The sequence below is a fragment of the Girardinichthys multiradiatus genome, chromosome 23, assembly GCF_021462225.1.
Source record: "Girardinichthys multiradiatus isolate DD_20200921_A chromosome 23, DD_fGirMul_XY1, whole genome shotgun sequence".
NCBI classification, from domain to species: domain Eukaryota; kingdom Metazoa; phylum Chordata; class Actinopteri; order Cyprinodontiformes; family Goodeidae; genus Girardinichthys; species Girardinichthys multiradiatus.
This window is the reverse complement of record NC_061815.1, coordinates 992,343-1,009,906: the sequence shown is the minus strand read 5'-3', so window position 1 is coordinate 1,009,906 and position 17,564 is coordinate 992,343. Positions and strand designations below refer to the sequence as shown.

The following is a 17,564-nucleotide window of genomic DNA, read 5'->3' as shown; positions in this document are numbered from 1 at the left end:
CTCAAGATAAAGTACCCTTACTGATCCAGCAGGCCTTGGATGCAAAGGACAGGCACTTTTGCCTTCAGTTGTCTGGCGATGAACTTCATCTGAAGAAACAACATCCATATTATACACAAGTACAAACAGAGATTTTTTTGTTTAACATCAAACCACTGCAACCTTGTTGTGTGGACCCAGGAAAGGCATGGCTGTGGTCCATGTCTTTCCAGACCAGGAATTCTGGGAACCACGTCTACAGGAAGCACAAAGCTTCTTTAAAAATATTTGCCCTCCAGAGCTTGTAGGTCAATATTACTCAGAGCATGTTGCAAGTTGAGCTTCAATGGAGACATAACTATAACCTGTCATTTTAACAAGGGTTGACAGTCTTGAAAATCATACTGTTATACTTATATTTGCACTTCTGTTATATTGCTACACAAGAATAAGCTTTCTATATTTTACCTCAGTGGATGCACTTACCTCGGTCCCTTCTTATATTATATTTCAACTAAACTGTATCCTTTTGTGTCCAACTGGAGAAATTATACTGAAAAAAAAATAATCCAAACTATGTAAACCAGTGGGCAAAAAAGAATTATCAATGAAAACCTGTGATCTGATAGCTATAATGGAAATACTAGAACTACAAGCCGTTATGAACAGGTTCCAAGCCCTTCCCAGCAAGACCGATCCCAGCCCCGCCCCGCCCCTCCCAGTCATGTGCCCCGCCAACCCAACATGTTATCATCATTTAATATGACCACATTTTCCATAGGGTCAGGTTAGAACTTGCTTTAGACCTCACAGATTGCACCTAATAATTTGCAATGTTTATAATGTGCCTAGATGTAATGGTTTTACAACAAAAAAATGAAAAAAGTGGTTTATACAATACAAGCCTATAATGACCCAAATTTAAATATTCAATAAAAATCCAAATGTCATCATAAAATTTTAAAACTATTTTCAGATGACCATGACTGTAGAAGGAACAATACGAGTATTTATTGAAGTCCCTTGATTATTGCTTTATCCAACAAAAACTGTTAACTGTTTCTACAATTTGAAAAATTCCTTAAAAATCCAGTTTGTCAGAAAAATCTCTAAAGATTCACCAAGAACATGTTTATTATCAAGAATATGCCAGACGTTTCTCAGCCACCACACTTTAATTATAACACCATTATTAATTACCATGTATCTTTATAAATTAATTGTAAACAAGTGGGCTGACCATTTTGTGAAGAAGTAACATAGGTGATCCTCAGGGGCCCTGTCCTGGCCCCTTTACATGGCAGACTTCACACAAAGCTTTTTTAAAGTGTAGGAGGAGTTGTCGAAAATAGACTTTGCCTTTGTTGCGACGTAGCAAAAAATCTAGTTAGGCGGAAATGGGCGTGGCCAATTACAAAGTGATGCAGAATCATCCAAGGAACAAGTGGATATAAAGGTTTGGAGTGTGGGACTTACAAGCCAAGTATAGGAAGTTATAAGCCCAGATGCGTTGTCATACGTGATAGTGTCCCCTAGTTATTAGAGGGTCTGAATTTTTGTTTCTGAGTAGTGTTTGCAATTCCCTACTAGGCTGCTGTGTCAGTTTGTTTCCAGCATTTTCTGGTTCTTGCGCTCGACGACTTTTAGCAGAAACTTTCAGCGAAGGCCATGCCTTGCATACCATGCCATGCATGGCCTTTGCCTTTGCAGTCTTTTAATAAGCTGTTTCATAAGTTTCAGCAGAGTTTTCAACATTGTGTCCGCCTAGCAGGAGCTAACAGAGATTGAATACTGCCGAAAACCAGGCGTCTTCTGACAATGAGCAATGCATCCAGGTAATTGTTGGTATCCAGGAGGGCGTGGAGAAAGGAAGGCCGAATGAGTTTGTCTCTAACCTGATCCCTAAGTTGCTGGGGGACGATAACTTTACCAAACTGGTTGTTATTGACAGAGCGCACCATATACAACAGCCCAAACCACCAGTTTGATCCAGACCATGTATGATAATCCCACAGGTGCATCTAACAAAGGACAAGGAGAAGATTCTTCGACTTAGGAGGCAGAGCTCAATGGAACACGACCAGATCTTACTTTTCCCCAACTACACTGCGGTGATGGGGCAACTGCAGGGCTTCCAGGAGGTGCTACAGCTGCTGAGAGAGAATGAGATATGGCACTCACTGCGATTCCCAGGCAGACTCCACATCCACTACCAAATACAAGTAAAAGTATTCAACCACCCAGACGGAACCAAGGTTTTTGTGAACCGAAAGCTTTGAGCTCTCACTTTACATAAAGGACGAGGATCTAAACAAGTTTCCAGCAGACTTTTATTTTAGCCGTTTTTGATATTTACCTAGCCAATAAATTGTGTAATTTTTTTACTGTCTGCTAATAAAAGACAATCAGATGGAGGTGTTGTGTGCTTTTTCTCCCTGATTGGCGATTCCAGATGTGAATGAAGGTAACTATGCTTCATTTCGGGAAGCACTGAGTAGGGGGTTTGTTCTGGGATTTGTTAGTTGTTTGTCCTATTGTTTTTTGTTTGAGACTGGGTGCCAGACTGTGTTAAGTTTGTATCTTGTTTTAATGCAAAAAGTACCATATCCCACCCCACCCCAATTACCCACTGGCTCAGTGAGATGTTGTCCACAATTCAAATGGAAAGATTGCATCAGCTTAAGCCCAATGAACAGATCAAATTTGAGGGGACTTGGGGCCCTTTCCTAGCACAATGTCACTAAGAGTGAACAGCCCTTATGTGTTGTGACTCCAACCTGTAAGGCCTTAGGTGTAGTTGTGACACTGGACTCAGCAATCTGTTTTGTTTATGGTGCTTGCTTTGCTTTGTTTTCCACAACTATATTGTTTCTGTAAGTATAATATTGTAGGAGGCTGTCAGTCAGCTTCCTTGGTTTTTGTTTTTTTGTTTATTTTTTCTCTCGGGTTTGTCTGTTTTTCTGTTGATGTTGTCCACATTAGGTGTAGAATGTGCTGCTAAATCAAAAAATTGTAAATAAAATAATAAAAACAACTACTTCCAAACCAGTAATTTTCCTCTTCAGTCCCATCATAAATGACCGATTATCCAGAAATAACACAACACTGGGAGCTAACGGAGCAGAGCACAAGCTAGATGCAGAGGCCTGTGTATTTGCGCAGGCATAGCGCATCTGATACGTACACAAATTGCATGACCAGAGAAGGTGCTACAGAAACGAGATATACCTTGTTGGAAATTCAAATTCAAAAGGTGAGTTTCTCTAGCTTCTAATGATACCAGGCTTAACCAGTTTAAAATACACATGAGGGTATGAATTACACTGGAACCCTGGGCTTGGAAAATCGCTTTCTTCTGGTCAGTATACACTGCGATTTTGGGCCATTGCAGATGAAAGACGAGGATTGCAGGAAAATCATGGAGAAATCTTTGGTCGTGGCCCTGTGAGACAGGGTCACGCGACCAAAGATATCCTGCAAAAAATATATTTGACAGTGTGCATATTTAGAATGACTATCTCCGCTATGACCTACGTCTACTAATCATAAAATAGAACTGCAGCATAAAACCAGCATCCCAAATTGGCCTCTCTTGTTGTAGTTGTTGGCACAGATAATGGCATACGCTGATGCAGCGCAAGCTGATGACGTAGCCATACTTCGTAACCAATTCAGTAGTAAACAATAATCATACTGTGCAATGTGAACACATTAAACTTGACATCTTAACAACTTTTATTACATCCATGTTGCATAGTCTGTCAGGAAAGATTCTTATAAAATTGCTAAAAATGCACATTGTAAGAAGGCCATTAGTTTCTTGGATGCACCCAGTCACATATGGAATGACGCTTCTATCTGTGTTGGACCTGTTTGGCTAAAACAAAAAGGACCTAATCCGCTGTTCTGGTCTACGCACTCAAATTGAACAGCTGATGATGTCCACGTAACTGTCTATTTTCTACCTCTCATTTAATGTCATACTCCCTCTGTCTTCCACCAAGACACCATGTATCCTGTCTTTCCAAAACATTAAAGTGCCTGTGACATTAAATTTTCATGAAAAATCCAATTATATTTATGGAAAGGAAACATTGATAAAATATTTTAAAAAGTAAATTCATGCCACTGAAATAAACTGTTTTTATGACGTCAAAGGGGAACCCACACACGTAAACTGACTGCTGATAAATGGCAGCAACACAGAAAGCAGGGAAGAATCTGATATTTCTTTAGATTTCAGTCACTATCAGAGAGAGAGACACAGCAGAGTTGGGAGGAAGAATGTCTGCTTTCATCAGACGGCAGAGCACAAGTGCTGCAGCATGTAGACGGCCATGTAATTCAACCATCCTATTTTCTTTTCGAAGCAGTTTGCCAAAAAATACTGATCACAACTGGCTGTGCTTGGTTGGACTAGCCTATCTGTCCCTTGTCAGTTTTCCAGCTCTGATCCAGGCAGCTGTGTTGTTGTTTTGGAGATGAAAATCCATCGACTAGAAGTGAATGTGGAGGTGAATATGGGGTATAGCAATGATTCGTCTATGCCTGTGATCCCAAACAGTGACAGCCAGCTCAACGACTCAGCCGGCAAACAGAACACTGAGAATAAACCTACCAGCAGACCCTCCTGGCATGTTTAAGGCACATGCCTAAACAGTCTTCTCCTAAATTGCAAGAGAAAGAGAAATGATTAATAAGTGGTTGAAAAAAACATGTCCTACTACATCTGTGAACTTCATCGACAACTTTAATATTTTTGGGAAAAAAGACAACTCTTCAAGCAAGATGGTTTCTGTTTGAACAAGCCGGAAGCCAGACGTCTCACATCTAATCTCTTCTATTCAGTAAATAATCCACCAGCAGCTTCGACCTTCAGCAGAGAACATGGAGTATCAACCACAATGATAACGCTGCCTCAAACAGCTCCATCAGAAACAATCAGCCAGTTGGCTGAGAAAGAGAGGTCATCACAAGAGGTCTCCCCGTCAAAATCCACAGGAGAAGTGGACCCCCCCATTATTCCCCCATCCCCCCAAACCCAGACCCAGACCGACACCCCCGGTAAACCCCCCTTACCCCAGACCCTGACCCAGACCGCACAGAACTCCCCCATCTCCCCACTGAGCCCGCTTTTTGCTTTACTGGATTCTGATAACATGAAAGGAGCTCTTAAAATCGGGACCCAAATGGTTCTGACATCTTCTCCATTCAACACCCCCCGTGGCCGAGGTCCTGCTACTGAATCAATATCTTCCAAATGCCGCAGAGCCCCACCACCTCCTAATCTATCTCCTCCTAATCAGGACCTTCAAATCACTTCTCTGTGATACAGTCTGGGCCCCAGTGGTAACTGTCAGAAATGAACATGTCCAGGAAAAACTTGGGCCCCTAATAGGAGATAGTTGTAAAATCTCTGTGCTTGTAAGTGACAGAAAGAACAAAGTCAAAAGAATAAGAGACAGTAATAAACAATCAAAAAAAGCCATAAACTGTCAGGTACAACCAGACACAGAGTTAATATCAGCAACTAAGTCATATAAACTGGCTTTATTGAACCTTAGATCTCTGTCAGGAAAATCATTTTTAATCAATGATTTCATTACTGATCACGATCTTAATGTTCTGTTTTTAACAGAAACATGGTTACATGAATTTAATGAAGCTCCCATTCTGATAGAGGCGACGCCTCCTAACTACAATTTTCTTTGTGAGAGCAGACAACAAAGAAAAGGTGGAGGGGCCACTTTGTTTAAAGATTTACTAAAGTGTAAAAAAGTATTTCTGGGCAAATTTGACTCTTTTGAATATTGGGCTCTCCTGGTAAAGAGCCCGGTCCGAACCATGTTCTTGAATATTTACAGGCCTCCTAAGTCCAAAACAAACTTTATCAGTGATTTTAATTAGCTTTTATCTGTGATATGTGTTGATTATGACTGTTTATAAAACACATTATAATAAAAAACATCTTTAAGGACGGTGCTGCTGAAACCTTTAACCAGATTTACTCTTCTACCTCTACTTTGCCCTGTAACACTGTAGATGAGCTGGTAGAAAACTTTCATTCTAAAATCTCAGACATCATTGATTCAATTGCTCCAATTAAAGTGAATGTCGTTTCTGGGAAGAAAATTGCTCCAGCAGTCAGAAGTGAAAAAAGGTGTGTTGAAAAGCTGAACGCAGGTGGAGAAAGACAGGACTCCAGATTCACTATATTATCTATAAAGAGAGACTATACAGATATAACCTACAACTGAAAAATGCAAGGGAATCTTTCTTTTCTGAGATCATCAGCAAAAACATTAACAATGCTGTTGCATTATTTGCCACGGTCGACAGGTTAACAAACCCTCCTGTAACTGTAGCATCTGAACTCCCCTCTACCAGGGCCTGCAATGAATTTGCTAAATTCTTTACTGAAAAACCCAAAAGATCAGAGAGGCAGTCAGCACATCCACATCAACTCCAGTACCAATGTTGTCTCCAACTAGAACTGATTTTGACAAAATTTCCCAATTTCACCAAATAAACTACAAACACTTAGAATAAATTGTACAGCAACTAAGCTCTTCTTCCTGCTGTCTCCATGTTTTACCCACAGCTTTCCTTCAGAAAGCTTTGCCTGTAATAACATCTGATTTAACTCAAATAATTAACGCGTCCCTTTTGTCAGGTGTTTTTTCCCAGGCCCTGAAAACAGCAATAATCAAACCTCTATTGAAAAAAAGAGCAACTTGGACAAGTTGCTACTACAGAACTACAGGCCTATATCAAACCTCCCCTTCATCAGCAAGATTATTGAAAAAACTGTGTTTCAACAGTTAAACAACTTCCTAACAATGAACAACCACTTTGATGTCTTCCAGTCAGGCTTCCTGCTCACCACAGTACAGAGACTGCTCTTGTCAAGGTGTTCAATGACATCCATATAAATGCAGACTGTGGAAGAACCACAGAGCTGGTATTATTGGACCTTAGTGCAGCATTCGACACTGTTAATCACTCCATTTTATTAGAGCGCCTGGAAAACTGGGTCGGCCTTTCTGGTACAGCACTCAACTGGTTTAAATCCTACTTGAAGGACAGGGACTTTTTTGTGTCGGTAGATAACTTTACATCAGAGAGCACAAAAAATCACATGTAGCGTTCCCCAAGGATCCATCTTAGGGCCCCTCCTATTCAATATCTACATGCTCCCCCTAACTCAGATTTTAATAAACAACAATGTAAGTTATCATAACTATGCAGACGACACACAGCTATACGTTACGATGTAACCAGGTGACTATGAACCCATTCAAGCGCTGGGTAAATGCTTAGAAGAAATCAATGCATGGATGGGCCAAACTTTTCTTGAGCTGAATCAAAACAAAACTGAAGTAATAATCTTTGGACCAAAGAAAGAGCGTTTAAGCGTTTGAGCGTTAGCACACAGCTTCAGTTAATACAGCTAGAAATCACCAATCAGGCTCGAAACCTGGGTGTAGTGATGGACTCAGACATGAACCTTCAGAGACACATAAAGACAGCAACAAGGTCGGCCTTCTATCACCTAGAGAACATCTCCAGGTTTAAAGGACTAATGTCTCAGCAGGACCTTGAAAAACTAATTCATTTGTTCATCTTTAGTAGAATTGATTACTGCAACGGTGTCTTCACAGGTCTACCTAAAAAGTGGATCAGACAGCTGCAGTTGATCCAGAACGCTGCTGCCCGCGTCCTCACTAGAACTAAGAAAGTGGAGCACATCACCCCGGTTCTAAAGTCCCTACACTGGCTCCCTGTAGCTCAGAGAATAGACTTTAAAATACTTCTGTTAGTCTATAAATCACTGAACAGCTTAGCAACAAAATACATTACAGAGTTGTTGTCAGTGTATCAACCAGCCATACCTCTCAGGTCTTCTGGCTCAAAGCTACGCTGCAGAACCAGAACCAGAACTAAACATGGGAAGCAGCTTTTAGTTCTTATGCTCCACTAATCTGGAATGAACTGCCAGAAAACTGTAAAAGCGCTGAAACCCTAAATTGCTTTAAATCAAGATTAAAAACGTATTTGTTTAGAGTGGCCTTTGACTGGGCCATCTAAACATTAGCTAAGTTTTCAGTCCAACTTTCCTTACATTTTCTTATCCATCATTCTATTCTCTTTATTTTTTTAATGACCTCTGTTTGATTTTCTGTATCATTGTAATGTTTTTCCTCATGTACAGCACCTTGAGTGCCTTGTTGCTGAACAGCACCATATAAATAAACTTGACTTGACTTTAATATTATGATGCATTCTTTCAATTTCTGCATTTGTGGGAAAAGCATGTAATGGGCACTTTAAGGATATTAATATGGATATCCTTTCCACCAGCATCGATAATACTGATTCCCGACTCTTCTTCCACTCCTGATGTACTGGTTATTCAATATACTAATGGTTTAAACAATAGCTCTTATTTTGGTGCTCCAGTGAAACCTTAGTCTGTTACCTTCTCTCGAACTGCTCCCTGGTTTTCCCCTACAACCTGGCTTATAAAAAGCCAGAGGTTGACAGCTTAAACTCAACAGGAAAACTGGACTCAATGTTCATAAAGAATTGTACAAAATTCATGCAAACAACAATATAAAGAATCAATCATTGAAACCAAAGCTACATATTATTTCAGTCTAATCTATTCCAATGACTGTAATTCCTAAACTCTGTTTTCATTATAAAACCCTTATACTCCTTACCACCCCCATCTGTATTCAGGTGATCCCTGTAACTCCCTAATGCTGTTTTTGAAATTCACCAGCATCTCAGGTCTGACTCTCCACCTCTCATCTATTCTGGAAATTCCAACAAAGTTTGTAACATTTTACACATAATCCATAAATCTAAACTCCATACATCCCAGCTCGATCCCTTTATGAACCTGGCACAGTAATTTTGTATTCAGGTAGCCCGGTGTTGGGCTGTATTGTTTTTAAACATACAACGGTGCATGATGAAGAGTGTGAAATGGATATTCAGTTTTAACATAAGCCCCTCTTCCATTGCCAGTACAAGGCCCCAAGCTTTTGTAAAGCCCAGGTAGCAAACAAATTTACCCTGGTAATTTTATTTTGCTGGGGCTTTACTTTCGTGGGTAAATGGTCCTAGTCTGGGGTACATCTTTTTCAGCTTTCCCCAGGATTCTTGCAGGGGCGGGGTTCTGTGCTGTGCAGCAAAGGGTGCAAAGGGTGGACCCTTTCTGGCAGTGTTCCACTCAGTCCACTCCGCGCACCACCTGCCATATTTAAATCCTGCATGGTGGTGGTGGTGGTGTTGTTTTCTACTTGGCACAAGATTAAGCTAAAAGAATAATGGATCAGAGGAAGAAGACCAACGATCGGTGGACGGATGATGAGGTCCAAAGTCTTTTAAGCGTTTTTGCTGAAGACATTCAGCAGGATTTTGAGTTCGGTACATGACAGGATAGCTACAAGACAGTGTGAGATAAATGTTGTGCACACAGCAAAACAGGTACGAGACAAGCTAAAAAAGCAAAAGCAGGAGTACAAGAAGCTGAAGGACCACAACACCCGGAGTGGGTCAGACTGCCGAACAAACCCGTGGTACGATCAGCTCGACACCATACTAGGCCACAGGCCTGCTTATTCACTCGCTAAAGCAACAAACGACGCGGCCACAGCATTGCTAGAAGCTTTGTGCTAGGACGCGGAAGATGCTGAAAACAAGAACAGCCAAGGTTAGTGACATTACAGCATCATACATGCGTACATATTTCATGATGCTAACAGTGTACATGACTTTACTGTGACATCTGTTACAAATTTCAGCCGAAATTCAAGACGCACTGGTTCACTACTGTCATCGACCGTGTTTTCACCCCCCTCGGCCTCAAGCAGCCCCACTCCTCCTGAGGCTAATAATACCCACCAAGGTAAGTCTTCACATGTGACAATGTCCTGCAGCAGCTCTTGGGCAGCCAGAGGGAAAAGGGGGAGTTGAGCCAGCTCCACAGCGTGAAAGAAGAGGATAGGGAGTTCAGAGCAAACCTTTTTGCTGTCTTGGATCAGATTGCCCAAAAGCTGTGAAACTGAATTTTCTTTGTGCAGCTAATTTTGCACAGATCTGGTTTTGCTCGTTTGCACATTGTTGTTTTTTTTAAAAATAAAGACAGAAACCTCCACTTTGTGTTTTTTATTTGCATGTTGTTGGATGAATTACGGTAGTTAATCAAATTTAGCAGTTTATCACGAATTTCAAAACGGCATACTTCAGTCATATTTGTGATAAAAACATTCACCACTCTTTTTTTATATGAGCACAACATTTAGCCTAGTAAACTCCAAATAATTGTTAAAAGTTTAGCAGATGATTACACCCAAATGATCAACAGAGTGTTTTAGCCTACTCATACGTTCCATTCCTCCATTTCAGCAAGATCATGCAAAACGCAGCAAGTAACAACCATAGACTTAACCTTGATGAGGTCACAGTCAATGCATTTTAATAAGCACTGCCACCTACCCTTTATTCTTCTAAAAGCGTGCTCAACAGCTAATCCGGCCCTACTTATCTTGTCATTATATGAAATTTGCTAGGGTGTCAGTCTGACATTGTCAATGAAATGTTTCATCACCCAGCTTTTTAAAGGATATGCTGCATCACAAAGGAGATTCAATTCAATCCAAAAATACTTTCTTAATCCCAAAGGGAAATTAAATGTTGTAGCTCATTTTATAGAGGTTTCTTCAAAGAGCCGTTGTAGATGCTGATGGCTGTGGGCAGGAAGGATCTCCTGTAGCGGTCCGTCTTACAGCAGATCTGAAGAAGCCTCTGACTGAAGAAACTGTTGTTGTAGGACAGTCTCATGAAGAGGATGCTCAGGGTTCACCATGATCTCATTTTATGAAGAATCCTCCTTAAATGATCTCCAGAGGTTCCAGAGGGGTCCCCAGATCAGAGCCAGCCTTCTTTATCAGCTTGTTGAGCTTTTTTTTAAGTCCCAGGCTCTGATGCTGCTACCCCAGCAGATGATGGCAGAAGAGATAACACACTTTCTCAAAAAACACAGTCTGCTCTGTCCCTTCTTGTAGACAGCTTCACAGTTGCATCTCCACTCCAGTCTGCTGTCCAGGTGAACACCGAGGTATTTATACTCCTCCACCACCTCCACTTCTTCTCCCATGATGGAAATAGTTTTTGACTTATTCCTGTTTCTCTTAAAATCTACAATCATCTCCTTTGTTTTAGTCACGTTCAAAATGAGATGATTGTTTCCACACCATGCCACAAAGCGGTCCACCACCTTCCTGTACTCAGCTTCTTGTCCATCTCTGATCCACCCCACAACTGCAGAACCATCTGAGTATTTCTGCAGATGACAGGAGTCTGTCTTGTACTGGAAGTCTGAGGTGTACAGAGTGAAAAGGAATGGTGAGAGTACCGTCCCCTGTGGTGCTCCTGTGCTGCTGACTACCAGGTTAGACTCATAACCCTTCAGTCTCACAAACTGTGGTATGTTTGTCAGGTAGTCTTTGATCCAGGAGATTGTTGAGGCCTCCACCTGAGTCTTCTGGAGTTTCTGACAAAGCAAATCAGGTTGGATTGTATTAAACGCACTGGAGAAATCAAAGAACATGATCCTCACATTGCTGCTGGCTTTGTCCAGATGACAGTGGGTTTGTTGAAGCAGGTGTATGATGGCATCTTCAACTCCAACTCCACCGCAATAAGCAAACTGAAGGAGGTCCTGATGGTTCATTGTGTGCTTACTCAGGTGGGCCAACAGGAGTCTCTCTAGGACCTTCATGATGTGGGATGTCAGGGCAACAGGTCTATAGTCATTGAGGACTGATGGGTGAGTTTTCTTTGGTACCGGAACAAGACAGGAGGTCTTCCACAACACCGGAACCTTCTTCTGGGCCAGGCTAAGGTTGAAGAGGTGCTGCAGATTCCCACAAAGCTGCTCTGCACAGGCCTTCAGGACTCTAGGGCTGACATGATCTGTACCTGCAGCCTCATTTCGGTTCTTTCTTTCCAGTTGTCTCTTCACTTGACTTCTTGAGACACACAGGTGGAAGGGAAGGCAAAAGGAGCATCAGCATCTTCTGATATGGTTGAAGGCAAACATGCAAAAGCAGAAGTGTCAATGGCTGAGGTAGAAGATAAAACAGTTGAGGTGTAACAGAAAAACTGTGGGTCAAAGGAGAGTGGGATGTCTGTTTGGCTGTGGGCAGAAGAGGAGTATACAAAGCTTGTTTCTGAACTGAACCTATTGAAGAATGCTTTTAGTGTATTGGCTCTGTCCAGAGATCAATTGGTCAGAACTTCTTTCTGCTTGAACCCTGTGATCTTCTTCATCCCTGACCACACATCTATTAAAATAGTTTTGCAGGAGCTTGCTTTCCAGCTTCTTCTTGTACACCTCCTTGTTGTCTCTTATCTTGACTTTAAGTTGCTTCTGTATACTCCTCAGTAATTCACTGATAATATCCCATTTTATGCCCACAGATGCTCTCTTTTTCTAGAGGCTGCAGAAAAACTGTCAATAAGGTCCCACAACCCAGACAGGCGTAGCACCCTGGCATCATGCAGGCTGTTGAAATTTCCTTTAATTTCTTGCTGCTGGGCAACTGTACAACCTCACACAGAAGTATCATTGGTACTGCAGAATAAAAGTCATGCACACAGTGACATACCTAAATAATGCCAACTCCAAACAAATGAGAGATACTTCTGTGCTCTGAATTGGTCGCCAGTTTCCACAGAACTATAGCAACCTTTTTCGACAAAGAGACACAAAGGCAAAAGATAGAGTCGCTTTTCTGTAGCTCTGGTTTCAGAAGTCAGCAGAGAATATCAAAATTTGAAAATATCAAAATTCTGATGTTCTCTATCCAGTGGGCCTCCGTAAACTTCGGAACAACGATGTCCCACCAGTTCGTTGCTCTTTTCCGCCTCCAGGCGTCATGAGCCACATCCTAACAACAGAAGATGATCACATTAATTAACTGTTATTTTCTACGCATAGACTTGTAAGAAAACTTTTCTATATTTCGTGTTATTTCATACCTTTGCTGGTAGTGGTGTACACTCATCTCCTTCATCTCACTCTCATTGATGAAGAGGGCTTGTAAAAGTTGTTGGCGTGTTCTAAAATGTTGACTTCGGGGGATCGCCTGCTTTCTTTCCCTTGCAGATCGCTGGTTTTCCACTACAATTTGGTACAACAGCTCGAGAAAATTGCCAACTGTGCGTTTTTCCATCTTTTTTTTGTAGATATGGTTCTCTATTTGGCATTGCCCGTTTGGCTTTTGTTGTCTTAGTACCGCCACCTTCTGGATCGAAGGTCTATTGCAGTTCTTGTCACAGCTTCCCCATACGTCATTAGGCTCATTTAAATAAATGGTGTGCTGGCTTTCCCCGGGATTCTTTTTACCAGTGTAATACAAATCCTGGGGCTTTAAATCCAGGGGCTTCCCATGGAAAAGGGGCTATAGTGTATAAAAATTCATGGATTGGAATATCTAACCAACATACTTCCTGGAATGCAAGAAGACCATAACCGATATTTATAAAGATTCTCAGAGTCCTCTAAGAGAGCTCCTAACTTAACCTAAAAATTTCTGTGAAGGAGTCTTAGCTTAAGAGTGAATAAGCTAGCTGCTGATACCAATTCTGAGTGAAGAGGGGAGAGAAACTTTTATCTTACTGGGAGGTGTTTTTGATCCTGTTAATAGGTATGACTGTGTCTTCAAAGAGCTGTGTTTGATTGTTGCAAAAAACAAATGCGAATTTTCCAATCTTAGAATTTAGACTGGATTACTTGTGCTCATTGTCTTCTGCTTATCCAGGGGCAGCACACTAAGCAGAGAAGCCAAGACTTCCCTATCCCTCCTCCAGCTCCTCTGGGGGAAGCCCGAAGAATCCCCAGGGCAGCCAAGAGACATAGTCCCTCCAGCGTCCAGGGGCCATCCAAAACAGATGCCCAGGTAAAATCAACTGATTCCTCTCAATGTGGAGGAGCAGCGGCTCTATACGGAGCTCCTCCCGGATGGCTCCTCACCCTATCTCTAAGGGAGTGTCTGGCCACTCTGCGGTGAAAGCTCATTTCAGCCGCTTGTATCCGGGATCTCGTTCTTTTGGTCATGACCCAAAGTAGGAATGTACAGCGACTGGTAAATCAAAGCTTCACTTTTCGGCTTAGCTCTCTCTTCACTAAAGTGGATAAATAAATGTCTAAGTCATGATGATGAAACTTAGCAAAATAAATTGCCACACAGCGTCAAAATGTTTGAACATACCTTATTTACATGGTCATCATTATTTTGATTTGCTTATTCTGTTTACTTGCCATGCTGGTTGTTTCCCTACTTCATCAATTTCATATTAATGTGGACACTCATCTATCAGTATTTCACTGTGATTGCTTTCTTGTATAAAGCGGTTTAATTTGGTAAAACAACCAAAATAAAACAGACACAAAAGGTGGAGAAAACCAAATTGGACAGAAGAGCAGAGCCTGCTGTTGGCACAGCCTTAGGAGAATAGAGTGTTGAAAGGTAGATTTGGTCCCGGTATCAAAACGAGGGAACAAAGAGGCAGACTTGGAAGCGCATTGCCGAGCAGATTAATGCGTTATTCCCTCTGCTTTCACGCACCAGGTTTTGCGTTTAAAGTCCTTGTTATTGCCATGGCTGAGACAAAAACGTGACATAAAGCCCAAAATTGTAACTTCTTTAGGCAAACTTTGGAGCTTCACCAATCTAGACAGCAGCTCTATTCTCCGCTTCTCCTATCACAACCCCATCACATCAGAACCCCTGTTCCTTATTTTATGAGTTCTGGCTGGGCTGTGGTCGAGATAATTATCCCAGTGGATTTTGTGTTTAATTATTTATTTTTTATTGTTCCACGCTGATTACTTAAATGTGACATTTGTCACATAGTAATGTTAATAGAAGCACAGCACTACGCTGACAGCTAGAAGCGGAGCTTTAGCTGCCAGTGGGTCAGTGGAAACACAACTGGTACCACACCAAGTTGAGCGAAATTTGTGGAGCAGAGCCCCACCGCCATAACCAGCAAATAAAAGGGGCAAATGTGGGTGTTGGCAGCGGCTTTGTGCTTGTCACACTTCAAATGGCTCTCTACAGCCATAAACCCCATAGTGCAAAGCTCAAAAGCTTTTTTGCACAGAATGTACCGAGCCTCATATGGGTGGCAACCGAAAGGAGCCGGTGGCGAAAACGAACTTCGTCCAGCAAACTGGCGATAAATTTACACTTACCCATAATAGACTCAAAGAAGCTTGCTAGCAAGGGTATATTACATGTAGTTTCAACCGCCTCAAGTCCTAGAACGCAATGATGATGTCTAAGCGCAGCTCAAACTTGTTTCACAGAAACGTCCTTAGAGAAAAACCTACATATACGCAAAAATACAAGATTTAAATAGTCCAGCAACAACAAAATTTAAGAGTATTTAAGGCTAACAATGTTTTTTCCTGGATTTAAGACATTTTAAGGCCTTAATTTTAGAAACATGAATTTCAAGACTTTAAAGACTTTTTAAGAATGTGCGGACACCCTGGAAAAACTTACCAAGGGAAAATTCTAAGAAAAATCTTGGAAACAAGGAACTGTAAAATACTTCCTAAAAATGTTCAAATTCCAAGACTTTTCCTAAAATCACACCATTTAGAAGCTACTTTTTGTCTTAGGATTTTTTGTGAATAAGGACCCAGATCTACACCACACAACTAGTACACAAACAACTGTGTGGGTCACCAAAGATTATGTTACCTTTTAAGGTCCTCGGGCTTCCCCCATCCCCCAATGAAAAGTTTGGTGAGGAGAAGTCTTCTGTAAAACACATCCAGTCGACTCACACCCATGGACTAATCCCTGAGCATCTAAACACAGACACAAGCTTTATTCAGAAAGCAGATGAACTTGTGTGTGCAAGTTCAGAGCAGAAATATATTCTTAAAAAGGGCTTTCAATTCACACAAAACAGAACTTTTGTATAACCAAAAGAAAAACCACTGTATAACTATATTAATGTACTAATACATATAAACAGAAATGTATAACATGGTCTAGTTGCTTTTATTTAAAATAAAAAAGTAACAATTATTACATTGCTAGTAATAAAATAATATACCAATAATTAATAACCTTTTTAAAAAAACAATAAGTTGTTTCATGTGGCAGGATGGTGTTTCATAAATAGGTTCTTTTCAGCTAAAGGTATTTGGAAAAAATTTGGAATTAAATTCTACTTCAGTCACATGTAGTGACATAAAATTATAGTTAATGTTTAAAACAGTTTGTTTTTTAAAAAGATTATTTTCCAAATGTGCACAGTGGTGAAAAACTAAAGAAAAACTAGGCCATGCATTTGTTACTTCAAGAAGACTGGACTATTGTAATTCTTTACTATCAGGATGTCCACAAAATGCAGTTAAAAGCCTTCAGCTGATTCAAAATGCTGCAGCAAGAGTTCTGATGAAAATTAAAAAGAGAGATCATATTTCTCCTATTTTAGCTTCCCTTCATTGGCTCCCTGTTAAATCCAGAATAGAATTTAAAATTCTCCTCCTCACATATGAAGCCCTTAATGATCTAGCTCCATCATACATCAGAGATCTGATTGGTCCATATGTTCCTAACAGAGCACTTTGTTCTCAGACTGCTGGTTTACTGGTGGTTCCTAGAGTCTCTAGAAGTAGAATGGGAGGCAGATCCTTTAGTTATCAGGCTCCTCTCCTGTGGAACCAGCTCCCAGTTTTAGTCCGTGAGGCAGACACCCTGTCTACTTTTAAGGCTAGGCTTAAAACTTTCCTTTATTGATAAAGCTTATAGTTAGAGTGGCTTAGGTTATCCTGAGCTATCTCTGTAGTTATGCTGCTATAGGCTTAGACTGCTGGAGGACATAATGACCACTTTCACCCTCTTCGCTACATTCTCACACTACTCTCCAATTTAGCATTATTTGCTGTTATTTCAGTTTTTAACTTTGTTCTCTCTCTTTTCTCTTCCTAGAAGCTACACCTGGCCTGACTCTGTGTCTACCTGTGACACCTTTCTGGAGAGGGGAATTGTCCGAGCTTCTGCTGGCAACAACTTAATGGTCACCTTCTACCGATGATCCACATGGCCCTGTCTTTTAGTGTTTAACCCTTTCTCTCTCCTAGACATGGCTACTGACTGAGCTTTTACTGTGACTAACTCTATGTGCTGTCTTTCAGACTCTAACCTTGAAAACTGGCTCAGAGTTTATCTGTTCTTACTTTCTAGATGAAACGACTAAAGGAGCTACATCCACTAACATTTACTTTTCCTTCCCATAGAAAGTACTCCTGGATCAGTGCTTCTGTGTTCTTTTTGTGTCTCTGCTCTGTTCTCTCAAACCCCCAGTCGGTCGTGGCAGATGCCCGCTCACACTGAGCCTGGTTCTGGTTCTGCTGGAGGTTTCTTCATGTTAAAAGGGAGTTTTTCCTCTCCGCTTTCGCTACATGCATGCTCAGTATGAGGGATTGCTGCAAAGTCAACACCAGTGACTGTCCACTGTCTCTACATGCTCATCCAGGAGGAGTGAAT

General features: G+C 41.1%; 1 protein-coding gene across 2 annotated transcripts in view; it reads right to left on the bottom strand.

Annotated features, from left to right (window-relative positions):
* The window catches only part of abhd18 (abhydrolase domain containing 18), a 107,025-nt gene that overhangs the window by 70,231 nt on the left and 19,230 nt on the right, over positions 1–17,564 (bottom strand). For both annotated transcript variants that reach the window (XM_047354042.1, XM_047354043.1), the window contains exon 2: positions 15,765–15,874. In XM_047354042.1, the coding sequence (XP_047209998.1) occupies positions 15,765–15,856 (92 nt within the window). In that variant the 5' untranslated portion in view covers positions 15,857–15,874. The remainder of the gene's footprint in view (positions 1–15,764; positions 15,875–17,564) is intronic.